Below are 12,705 nucleotides of genomic sequence, written 5' to 3' on the forward strand. Positions count from 1 at the left end.
GCTGTGACTAAGCCATGTCAGTAAAGAGGCAGAGAAGAAGGGCTGGGAGAGTTGAGAGTCTATTCATCAGCCAGCATGGGACTTGCCTTCTAGGACTGCCTTTTCAAGCTTAGCAAGGCTATTCAGTACAAACTCAGAGGATTGGTGACAGCTAAGGAACAAGATCTGAAGACTTAAAACAGTTTCAACTGGTACATAGTGATGTTCTGTGGGTCATGAGACATGGACCAGGAGATATGAGCTGAATGCCAGCTTCAATCCCTTTTGTCCAGCTAGTCAATGAGTCCAATATTGTGGCTTCTGCTATTCTTGACATGCTACACGATATCAACATACTGGTAGTTATAGTTTTCAGTTCAAGTGCATGGTGATTGCCTACGACCTTGTAGCAAGAACCTTAGTTACAAGTGCAATGCTGGGCAGGACAAGTTGTGATCCTCAGCAGAGAAGTATGAGGTTTGCTCAGGAGAATATATGTAGAGAGGACTAGAGGGAAAGCACGGAAGTTCACATGACCAACACAACTAACAGAACCTGTAGAGATTCTCAAGGCACTAAAAGGTCATGGTTCTGAGCTTAGACTTTCTATGCTGAGGTAGTGCTATGCGTTTAAGCATGACCATTAGTTTTTCTTCTCTTCCTGAATTTCAGAGTTTTCCATAACTGTTCACAACTGATAATTTTTAAAAAAGAAACCTCACCATCCAAGTTTTATCATCAAGGCTGAGAATAACCAATATGAGAATGGGCATAATAAGCTTCTCTGGTTTTGTTATTAATACCATACCCTTAAAATAAGACTGAGATTCTGTTCTACATTGGGTGTACAAAAACACGATAACACATTGACAAGGTATCAGAATACTGCAAAAATTAATGTTTAGACAAGAATTTCAGAATTTCTTATTCAAATGTAAACACGTATCTTATGGGGAAACACCAATCCAACGCCTGTTTCATGCCATAGGATAGGTGCACTTTTTGATTTTAAGAAGGAGATACAGTTAGACTCATGTCTAAAGCCACCCTCATTGTTCTTATTTAAATAAAGATCGAGACTTTCCCCAGATTTCTAGAAATCCAAGGCAACGATCCAAACACTGTTCTGCATTTTCAGTTATCTTTGCATTTTTAAAATATGCAATATTTTCAATGTTTTTATATGAATTATGTATCAACCTCCTCTTGGCTCTTCTTCAACTTCAAAAGTCCTTCATAGCACAAACTCAGCTGGCCAGAGAAGAGCAATGCTAACAACCTCTTCAACCCTCAGCAAGTGCAAGCCCTCTCTCCTGCAGCAGGGTAAGCACACAGTGACATCTCTCAAGGTCTCTTCAATCAGCTTGATTAGGAAGCTGCTGAAAGGCTTCCCATGGGAATTGTCATTCCCACCTCCCAAGAATCTCCTCTAGTCTCCAGAGTAACTCTTTCCTACTCATGCCACAATGTTAGTCTCTTCATTAGCTGGCCTATAAATGCTTCTCTTTAGAACTTATAAAATGAAGAGATGAGATGAGAAATTAGTAGCTCTAAGCTCAAGGAAAAAGGCAATATGTTAGTCAAAACAAATTCTTGAGACAAATTCATTTTTAATCCTTTAGCTTAAGTTATAGCCACATAGAAACCTGTGACTTTGATCGGTTCATTGTGTTCCACTGAGGGTCATAAGTATCACAAGAAGCTGGTTCCTGTTGGTGTCACTGTGCCAGAAATAAACAAGCTCAAAGTCAGATTCTACAAATATGTTCTCATTTTTCTGAAAAAAGGGGAAGCTGTAAAAATCACATTATGTATATTAAAGTTCCAGACAGGCTAGTGTAGCCAACTAATTTTCAACTGTACCATGATAACAACTGTCCCCAAATATGGTCACATCAATTTTCCAAGCTACCTACCATATTCTGATCTGTCTGCATCGTGAATAATGAAGTATCCTGGGGCTGAAAAGGGAAAGAAAATGGGCCATTTCAAAAAGCCATATAAACTCGTAACCACCAGTTGTATCAACAAATACATTTTAACGTTTTTGAAAGTTCCCTTTCAAATTATTAAAACAATACCAAGTAAGTGTTAACATGAGTTATTCTAAACATAAATCTACACTAGCAGAATGCTCCAGGAAACACCGCTGTCCTGGACAGAGCCTGAGTGTGGTTTGTGATCTTCAGATGCCTTTTTCCCCCTGGAGAATCACCAAACCTATCACTGTATGTGATGTGACTCACCTGGACATTCTAGAAGGAGCGCTTAAAAATCATCAGCTCTGAGAAACTTATCTCCTTTTTTTCCCAACAGCTGAGTATCTTATGGATCGGAGTCACTTCTAAGAACTAGTGGAACAACTGGCATAGCACTATGGAGCACTTAATGTGCTGGGTCTGGGTTAAGTGCACTGACACACAGCTCATTTCATCACAACAATGTTATTTCCATTACTCAACTTGTAAGTATGTAGGTCCAATTTTGTGCTGATGCTCTTAATCATTTTGCTGGATTGATGACATAAAATCCACACAGAAAAGACGTACAACACTCTCTGCTGGGAGCTCTTATAAGAAAACAGAATCTCCTTACCTGGGTAAAATCATTAAACGAACCTCCAGAAGCCTAAAAGAAATGGAAACCAGGTGTGACTTTTTTCAACAATTCCACAAGATGAGTGAATATTCATTAGACAAGCAGGAAAGAAACTACTACCACACACCAATTTAAAAATAATACAACAGGCTGCTTTGTTCGAAAGTGCTCAGGAGCTACAAAGAACCATGCTGCATTATTATAAATAGGCTGACAAAAAAAAAAAAAAAAGAAGGCAAAGATGGACACGCTTCAGTGTTCACCAACCCTGACCTTCTAAATGATGACAAGGTGATTCTAGCAAAAACCATGGGGGTTGATCTCTCTTTTGGGTCACTGATACGAATCACTGTGATAAACATCAACCAAGAGTCAAGAGCTTTAGTGAGACTGGGTAAAGCATTTCATGTGTTTTTACTGAGCAGAGCCACATTAGTGATAATCTCTGTTGCTCATAGTTTAGCACATTTTGGTGTCTGAAACAAAAATGAAAATAAAAGGGGGGTGGAGGGAGACAGAGAGAGGGTGGGGGAGGGAGAGAGAAAGACAGACTCAGGAAGCGGGACGGCAAAAAGGACTCCACTATTTCCCAGCACAATCAATATTTAGATTTTTTTTTGTCAACCTGTTTGTGTTTGGTTTACATAGGTTTCAAGAGGTTCATATGTCAAGGAGATCAATGATGGAAATGAAGTTGGTGAGAGACATAAGGAAAAGCAGAGCCCAAGGACGTCTGGCTAGTCTAAGCTACATTCTAGGGTATGTACCTCATCTTTATCAGCCTCTATTTCTTGGTACAACAATCCATATCTCTGGTTAGCAATTTCATCTTCAGATAAATCTGAGTTGTTGATGTCATTGTCTCGGGAACTATCAGGACTCTCCACGCTAGTGTTCCAGGATGCTCCCTGACCCAATGGACTAGTTGTCTCCTGGCTTTGGTCCAAGCTGCTATCACTGGTATGTTTCCCACATATATCAGCTGGTAAGTTCTCCTCCAGTCCTTTCTCATTTCCTACCAAATGTTCCCAGCATCTATGTAAACCTTCTATATCTCTGATATGCCAGTGGCTATTAGATTCCTGCCATTTGGCAAATGTGCTTGTGTGGCCATCTGGAATATCAGAGCCTTCCACTATATCTACACTATTGATTCCTGACTCCAAGTCTGACTGCCAGACTTGACCTGGCTCTGTTCCCTTAGAATCTGTCCTTTCAGTTCTCGGAAATTTAATGAAATGACTAAAATTTCTGGTCATTTCTTTTTTAGTTAAATCCCATTCCCCAGTGCAGGAATCTTTAACAATAGACACGGGGTCAGTCTGCATAGGCAGGTTACTGATCCCTGTGTGATTGGCAGGTGTAGCTCCAGAGTCTTCTACCTTTTTATGATTAATTATTACTTGAGTCTTATCAGATAACTCTTGGATTCTGTCATCAAATTTATCTGTCACATGTACTCTTCCCATGTCCTTTTCTAATAGATAACCTTCCTCAAAGTCATTTTCATAGCTTTTTAGTTTTTCTTTACATATCATCTTTAGACCGTCCCAACTTTCTACTTCACTACTTTCAAGTGTCTCCTCCCCTTGCTCTGCTAGGTTTTTGAGATCATTTAGTGTTGTATTTCCTAGACTGTCACATACTTTCTCCTCAAATCCCTCAGGACCTTCTATTGCCTTGATATCAATACCTCCAGTGTCTACCCTTTGGTATGCCTCCGCACATCCCCACATAAGATCTTCTACCTTCTGTTTCTGTTTTATTTCTCCATCTGATATTTTAGCTTCTTCATGACCTTCCTTGAGCAGGTCAACTTTTCCGATGGCTGGTATCTCTGAGTCAAGTAAAGCATATGGCTGATCCGTCTCCATGCACGTAGGAATAGTAACTCCAGCCCCGGGAACAGGTTCCGAGGACAGCTGCTCATTTCTAGCTGGAGGGGAATCCTCACCCTGACCAGCTAGAGTAGAACAGTCAGCAGAAGAAAGCATTCCAGTGGATAATCTCATGTCTCGCTCTGCTTCAGAGAGACATGCAATGTCTTCTCGAGACTCACTTGGCGTCATCTCCTGCCTGACACTGTCTGTCCTAGCATGAGGGCCCCAAGTAAATGCACCTATATCAGTTTCATATCTTTGAATCTCTTCAGCCAAACCACTGTTAGGAGTTTCCTCCATGATGAGGTTACACATAGAAAGACTTTTTGAAGAGTCAGTCTTTAAATAAAGGGGAGAAAAATGAAACAGACCATGAGATATTTGATGAGAAACATACAGCTCTTCAGTAGTGTAGTACCAGTTAAATAAAAGCAGAAAGTCAAGTCTAGGACTAGCAATGTCATGGGAGAAAAGTCATTCAACAAAAAAGACTACACGTACAATGATATTAAATATCCTTAAAATAAAGAATGTTATGAAAATTAACTTACCGGTTGTACCAAATCAGTGCTTGTCTGTAAGGTGGGAAGTAGAGGAAAGAATAAAAAATGAAAAGACACATCAGGCAATGTTGAAGTCTCACACTATCTAGTGACCGCATTCTTTAGAGTGCTGTGGCTTTTACTGTCCAGGAATTACATTTTACAACTCATTTTGTGATAGGAATGGTTTGTTCTGAAAATTATGTAATGCTTCCTGTGGAAGAGGCACAAATGAGCCCATGTCATTTTCCACTATCAATGAGGATGTGCCATGGCTAGCTCACGATTTCTGCCTTAGGAAACCAAGAAATGAACATGCTTATCCAAATGAGTATGTGAATCTGAGAACACCAGGATGCTATCAAACACAGAGGTCAAGAAATGACTCCATGCTGCATGTTCTATAAGAATATCAGAGCGAAATCTCCCCAAACTCATTCTTCACTAGGCTCTATCTTTGAGGAATATTCTGGATGGAGAATGAATTTGTAAAAATGACATTGATGAGCTTGAATATTCTCTTGTCAGTCTGCCCTCAACCAAGAAGCTGATTTCTGCCCACAAGAAAAGTACTGTGTAAAGTAGATCGGACTACGAATCATGGACAGTATTCCCAGAAAGCTAATATTTCATGCATTTTTGTTAGAATTACTATTCCTAGGAAGTCTGGCCTCTATAGCATTGAAAAGGTCCTTCTAGAAGGTAACTTTGCCCTTATCTCAGTACTTTTAGAGAGGTAAAAACGTGCTATAGTTATAATTAAAGTATAATATTCAGGGATAACTAAGATTAATATTGTTTCCATAATCAGTAATAAAAGTAACACAAAGTTGAGGTTAGAATTCTAATTCCCTGAGTATCAACCCATCCTCATCTTTTTATAAATACACAAATAAAACTAATCAAGTGTAAATTACGAATTCAGTGTAAAAATGTCTTAGTCATGTATAGCTTCAACCAAAACTGTTAGTTTTGCTTTTGATCTGTTTCAAGGATCCTAAAACGTGAAATATAAACTCTAGGGAAGTTTTTAAAGACTTAGACCCTGCCCCAAGGAATGCTGGGCTTTCCATGGGTGTCATCAGTCTCCTAATTTTGCAATGCAGATGAATACCACCAAGCTCTACTCATCTCTCTCTCTCTCCCAGGTCTAAATTCTGAAAATATTCAACCTTGCACATCAGGTCAGCTTTATAAAGTAACGCCATAATCATAGCTACCATTTGTTTATACATACTATATACTAGGATAAATGCCAGGCACCTACTTCACTAAATCCTTAAACAACCCTCTGAAGTATATGTCATTACCTTTATTTTATAGATGTGAAAAGCTGAGTCTTAGAGAATTTTAGAAATTGATCAAATTTACAAGATTATAAGTATTAGTGTTTAAACTCAAGTCCACAGCTACCTAGCTCAAATTATATATGTTTCTACCAAAAATTAATTAAATATAATGATATTAAAGTTCCCATTACCTTTCATTTTTTGATCCATACTCTGTGTTTTGATGCAGTTTAAGAGTACCATATGCATGCATGCCTTCCACTATGACAGCTCTTTAGGTCTTCAATCCCCATGGGAATACACAAAGAGCACAATGCCATTGTCTTGATCACTATTAGTTCAGCAATGTGGGACACTGACATACATTTCTCTATTACGTTTTTCAGATTTGGGAAATGTTCCAAACTTTCAGGTATTTTTTCTAGGGGAATACATTATCATTAAATAGATGGGTTTTCTTTTTCCTCACAGGTGAAAAAATATATTAAAGTTTCCAAATTTTTATAGATTAAAATATGTGGAACTAGTTCTCAGATGCCTTACCGTCCATAAGTCCCAGGGCAATGTCTGAAAGCAAACAAAAAGAAACACTCTAAGTGAAAGTCCACACAGTTAGTGGTAAACAAAAAGAGGCTAGGGATAACAGCACTCTTCCCTGGCTCCACTCTTGCTTATAGAAACACCCCACTTCTGTTACCAATTTTGGTGGACACTTGTCACATGTGGCTATTGGGAACTTGAAATGTACTAGTCTAATACAATCAAAACTTAAATTTGATATAGTTTTACTTAATTTGAGTTTAGCCACATGTAGATGCTGTGATAACTGCAGGAATCTAGCCAATCTGCCTTTGGCTCTTGAGAAAAGCTGGCTGGGTCCTGAATGTGCTGTATGATGAGTGTGTTATCCAAATACACATGCCATCAAAGTAAGAATATTTTCTAGCACTAGGATCATCATATCATTGAGAAAATACAGACCTCAATCGTTAACTAATGTGCTTGCCTCTCTCTACTACCTCAAAAGCATGTATTATGACTACTTTGATAGCAAATAGAGCCTTTAAAATGCCATTCTCCAATATGCTGGATTAGAGAACACGCAAATTAATTGGCAGTCATGAACATTAATAGGTACCCATCAAAGTCTATTAACAACATGCCTGACATGAACTTACTGATATTTTAATTACAAGGCTCGCTGATCTATGGAGGACTTTGGATGGTTAGAGCAGCTTGCCCTGAGGGTGAGGACAGTGAGAGAGCCTTCCTTTCTCCCCAACACTGAGAGTTACTGCTAAAGCCACATTGCCTCAGTGACTCATTCACCCACTTGTTTTGATTCAGTAAAGGTAAACAGAAGACTAGGAAGACATTTATTTCAAATGAGTTTCTAGAGGCTACCGCTGTCTTCTACAGATGCTGTCTCATAGAAAGCCAGGTCCTGTGGTGCTGACTGATATTCCTTACTCTCTCTGGCCTTCTAACTTCATCTCTATGTAGCTTAGATATCTGTTTGCTTATCACCAATCGAAGAACAGGGAAGATAGGACAGAACGGCTCCTTTAAAAAGCACACATATTTGTATCTTCAGATGCCTCGGTGTCTGAAATGCATTTTCTGTGTTTTTGACTATCCTAATGGTCTCTCTATAGCCTCTTGCTAAGAAGAGATAGTGAAAAACAAGTATAATATAATACAAGTCTCTGTGTGGTGCAGACAGCAGCAACACTTTCTCCAACGGAGGACGCAATGCTAACACTGGATTCAACTCTCCTTGGGAAAAGGAAAGGCTCTGCATGCTTGTGTGGACGCTGCAGAGATCATGAGATAAGCTGGTCCCTGGCACCTAGAATATCAGCTGACAAATGGGACCCAGTGGTAGGTAAAGGAGGTAGCTTTGAGAAGGAAGGGAAAGGGCATCTCCGAACCCAACAGACTCATGTAGTCTCCTTCAACCTGCCTTCCTCCTTAGAAAATGGACCGGTCTGTTAGGGCCACCAGAAAGCCAGAATTGCTTCCTCCTTGGCAGGGTCACAGGGACACATAGCCTGTCCTAATTGTGGTTTGTGTACATTCTGAATCTCCAAGGAGAGTTTAGAGACAGCCTACTAAGAGATCCTCTTTATTTACAAAGCACCAATAACGTTAGTTACATTTGATAATTAAATTAGTATTTCTCCCATTTACAAAGAGCAGACCTTCAGAAGGCACATCACCCTAGCAAAGCACAGACTAGCAAGAAAACTGTCTGCACAGAGCAGTGTGCACTCCTCAGGAGTCAGCTATAATGATTCACATCATCAGGACTAGAAATTCAAGTCAGTTCTTAATACCCAGTTGAATTTTAGTTCTAATTTGCACTATATTCTATAGCCTTGGATTTTCTCAAAGTTAAGTGTGAGTGCACCTCCTGCCCCCATACCTAATGTCAACAGTACTGATTTGTGTTTTGTTCTGAGGCTCTGTAACCGAGGGTCGCTGACTTTTTGTCCTCCTCCTACATCTCCCTGAGTAATGAGTGGGATTTCAGGTACATACCACCACATTTCATTCCTCAATATTGTGTTGATTTTCTTCCACTTAAGCAACAATTATATACTAACCACACCAAAAGCCTCATCCCTACATGCTCGGGTGTACACACCCAAGGCAGGCATCCTAACAGATCCTAAGGAGAATCTTATTACAGTGGTTACCAGAACGGGGAGAGAGTGAGGGAGAGATGAGCAAGAGTAAGCACAAGAAGCAAGGCACTCCACATCCACCTGTGGTCAGCACCAGAGCATTGCTCTGCAGGGGGACACTAGTATAGCTTCAAGCTCAGAACCATCCAGACTGCAAGTACATTTCTGTGGGGCGTGGTCTGGCAGTTATCCAAATAAACCTTGACCTCTAAAACATGAGGAAATGAGTAGGAAACTTGAAACTAAAAGAACTGTTTAGGGAAGCTGTAAGGCGTGTTATCAGAAGCCACACTCTTTGAGTGCCAGTGAGACACTGATAACCACTCCGAAAGACATGGTTCTGAGGGAAACAGCTCTGTGACAAGAGAAAGGTAATGGCAAGGAGAAGAGTAAAATATTTCCTACAAATAGGAAATATTTGTCAACCAAACAGAAAAGCAGAAAGGCACAGAGATCTCCTGTTAACTAACTACGCACACTCATTAATGTTTATCATCCCTAAACACCTGAGCTCACTCTATACCTGAGACATGGGTGAGTGGGTCGCTGCAGCAGAACCTGCTGGGGTCACATCAGGTTTGAAAGGGTCAAAGTCCAAATCCAGCAAAGTCTCCTCCTTCTTCACCTCCAGGACTTCATTCTGTTAAAACAGATGAATGGAATTTGTGGAAAGAGCCAGGTAGAATGTCTCACCGAGATGCCCAAGCCATGTCAGCTCTTCATCCAACGCAGTGATAGAGTCTAGCCACACATAACTCATGGCCCTGGATGACATCCCATCATTTCCCATTGAGGGGGAGTATTGGAATGCCACACAGATAAAAAGATTCTCCCTTTTAATTAGAAAATTAAACAGATTAAAAAATTCCACATGACTACAAAAGTAACAAAAAAAAAGATACTAAGATTTAAACTCAGTAGCATAACCATTGCTGCAGTGTATGTCTATGATGCTAAAACCTAGGAAGGAACTGATGCATGCTGCTGCCCACCTCATGTCCATCCCTCATCCTCCCGATGGTCTCCGTGAGTGCACTGAATAGGAAATGTGATCCAAATGCACTTGTATGTGAATACCTGGTCCCTACCTCCTGGCACTTTCTTTTTTGAAGATTACAGAAATTTTATGTAGAAGTGTTGCAAGGAAATTTTGATATTGCATAGTCTACTCCCTTCCTATCCTCTCACTTCTTCCTCACTGTGGACTCAATGTGACCAGACACCTTGTATTCCTGCTACCATTCCATCCATATCATGATGAATTGACCCTCAAACAACAAACTGAAATGCATTCTGAAGTCAAGGTGCTTTTCGTCAGGAATTATGACTCAATTTCTTGATTGAATTATTATATTATTCATTCCACCACTCTGTGTTTGTGTGTGTGTGTGTGTGTGTGTGTGTGTGTGTGTGTGTGCATGCACACGTTTGTGTAGAATAGTAAAAGGGGAGAAAACAGAGAGTTCTGAGCCAGTCAGTATTTGCTACAACATGACCCCTCCAACCTTTACTTGTAAAGCAGGTAAGCAACTATGACAGGATGGAAGTCTATTACGATACTGTAAGGCTGTGTTCAACATTGACATCTGTGCACCAGTCATAATGGGAAACAGGGAAACAGCATGGATTGAAGTTGGTTTAACCTGAGCTCAAGCTACAAAGTAAAGGTCAGAGCTGAGACAAGGTCTCCATAAATTATACCACAGTGACAGGAATGAAGGCAGTAACACACATCCAAATAACATGTTTTTGATATTTGGTATGTTTCATTTTTAAACATTTGGTCATGTAGAAATCGAAAGTTTATATCAATGGGTAGTGCACTATATAAAATTGAAGTGTTTGAAGAAAGATTTTGAAGGGCAGAAAATTTTTTTATTACTGGTCAAAGAAACAAACTTCAGAATCTAGAAAGGTGAGAACAGCTGAGAAGGTGCGGAAGGCAATACTTAAACATTCCACATTCGTTGTGTAGGAAAGCAGCATATCTATCAGGCTGTGGTCTCGCTTTTCAAGTGAATAATGCATTCTTATAATTCAAGGTTCAAACTTTATATTTACTAGGTTATTTTTAATATTTAGAGATAGATTTTTATTGTATTGGTGTACACTATCTTTAAATGGAAGCATTTTCCATCAGACAAACTTAAAAATGTATTTTACTTCACTATGTGTCCCTGTGGCTATGTTTTTTCATGATGTATTTTCATTGTTTGGAGTGAAGGTTTTCATAATAATTTTTTCAGTCAATCATGCTTTGACCATGTTTACTCCAAACATATTCTATCATTCCCTCCTAGTACGGTTTCTTTTGCTAGACAATTTTTCTCCCATAATTTTATATAATATTGCCACTACTGCTTCTCCTTGTGTCATATATATGCATATATATGCTCCAATATTAGTCTTTAGCTTTCTATTTTTCAGCACAATTATTTCTCATAATAGGTTTTAAATTACATATACATTGCTCTCTCCAAAACACTTGTTTTTTAAAACTTTAAATCTTAATATCATAATTATGTTCTCTGTAAAGAGGGGGCATGTACCTGGAAGGGGAAAGTGGTAGGAGGCGTCAGGGAAGAGTTGAAGACGGAATGTAGATGGGTATCATCAGAATATGTTATATAAATGTGTGGAAAGGAATATAAAATATATACTTTACAATCTAACAGTGCCCCATGTAGAATTTGGGAAACTGTTTGCCTACAAAAGTATCACGTTTCCAACATAGCCGTTTATTAGAAAAAAAGAGGTAACACAAAGCAAATTCTTTGCTTTCATTGGATGCAAACTTGTTATTCAGACCTCAAAGCCAATATAATGGGAGAGTTAGACAACACCAGGAAAACAGCTCTTATCCATTGTACTGGTGGGTTCTTAGCTGTATACACAAGTCAAAACTTAGTAGTATGTTCATTTTAAATATGCACCTTAAATATGTGCATTTTAAATATGTGTGTATGTTAACACACAGTATATTGACCAATGAAGAACCACCGTAGCAAGAGTTATCTAGCATGACACAGCCTTACAATGAAATCATCCTGTTGTTTACCACGATAGGATCAAGTAAAACTGACATGAGATCATCGTTTTATATTTGTAGTAAAATATTCAATTAAAAAATTTAAATTTTCAAAACCATATTTTGTTTCACTATTTAAAGAGAATACTATGTATTATACAATGGCTAAAATATTGCATCTTGGAAATGGAATTATACTTCCTAATTTTTATCTTGTACTTTGTTTAATTTTACATTCTTTTTGTGTTAATTATATATCATTTTCAGCATGTAAAGCCTTCAAAGTAATATGAGGTAGCGCATATTGGAATTTACAGCTACAGCAACAGTACATTTAGATACAAAACATGTACTTCAAAACTAGACCTCATAACTTCATATGTGTACATACACAGTGTTGAATTATAACAGTATTTTAATGAGACAGATCAGTGAAGGGATTGGTATTACTTCTAGAGATTGTTTTCCCTCTTTGTTCTTTCAACACATTTTAAGGATGTTTATTATATCTCAAGTATTTGCATGCTTCTAGAACTCTTTCATGAGCCAGAGGATGTCAAATGGGAAGCTTAAGGGACAGAAGATAAAGCTTCTAGGAGCAATGCCAATTAGGAACAATTTTTTATGAATATAAATAGCAAAAACAAGAAAATAGTTGATAATTTCTAACAATGAGCAAAGTTGTAGCATTTCATCAATACA

At 38.7% G+C, this 12,705-nt stretch overlaps 1 protein-coding gene across 5 annotated transcripts in view; it reads right to left on the bottom strand.

Moving 5' to 3' along the window:
* Positions 1-12,705, bottom strand: part of Amph (amphiphysin) — a 243,566-nt gene that overhangs the window by 31,884 nt on the left and 198,977 nt on the right. For 4 of the 5 annotated variants that reach the window (XM_039096041.2, NM_022217.2, XM_039096042.2 and 1 more), the window contains 5 exons: positions 9,499-9,615; positions 6,832-6,855; positions 5,009-5,032; positions 2,575-2,607; positions 1,896-1,940 (listed from right to left, as the gene is read on the bottom strand). In XM_039096041.2, the coding sequence (XP_038951969.1) occupies positions 1,896-1,940; positions 2,575-2,607; positions 5,009-5,032; positions 6,832-6,855; positions 9,499-9,615 (243 nt within the window). Of the gene's footprint in view, positions 1-1,895; positions 1,941-2,574; positions 2,608-4,301; positions 4,797-5,008; positions 5,033-6,831; positions 6,856-9,498; positions 9,616-12,705 lie in introns of all 5 variants that reach the window. The other variant, XM_063276719.1, reaches the window with a different exon arrangement.

This window comes from Rattus norvegicus, chromosome 17, assembly GCF_036323735.1.
Source record: "Rattus norvegicus strain BN/NHsdMcwi chromosome 17, GRCr8, whole genome shotgun sequence".
Lineage (NCBI taxonomy): Eukaryota > Metazoa > Chordata > Mammalia > Rodentia > Muridae > Rattus > Rattus norvegicus.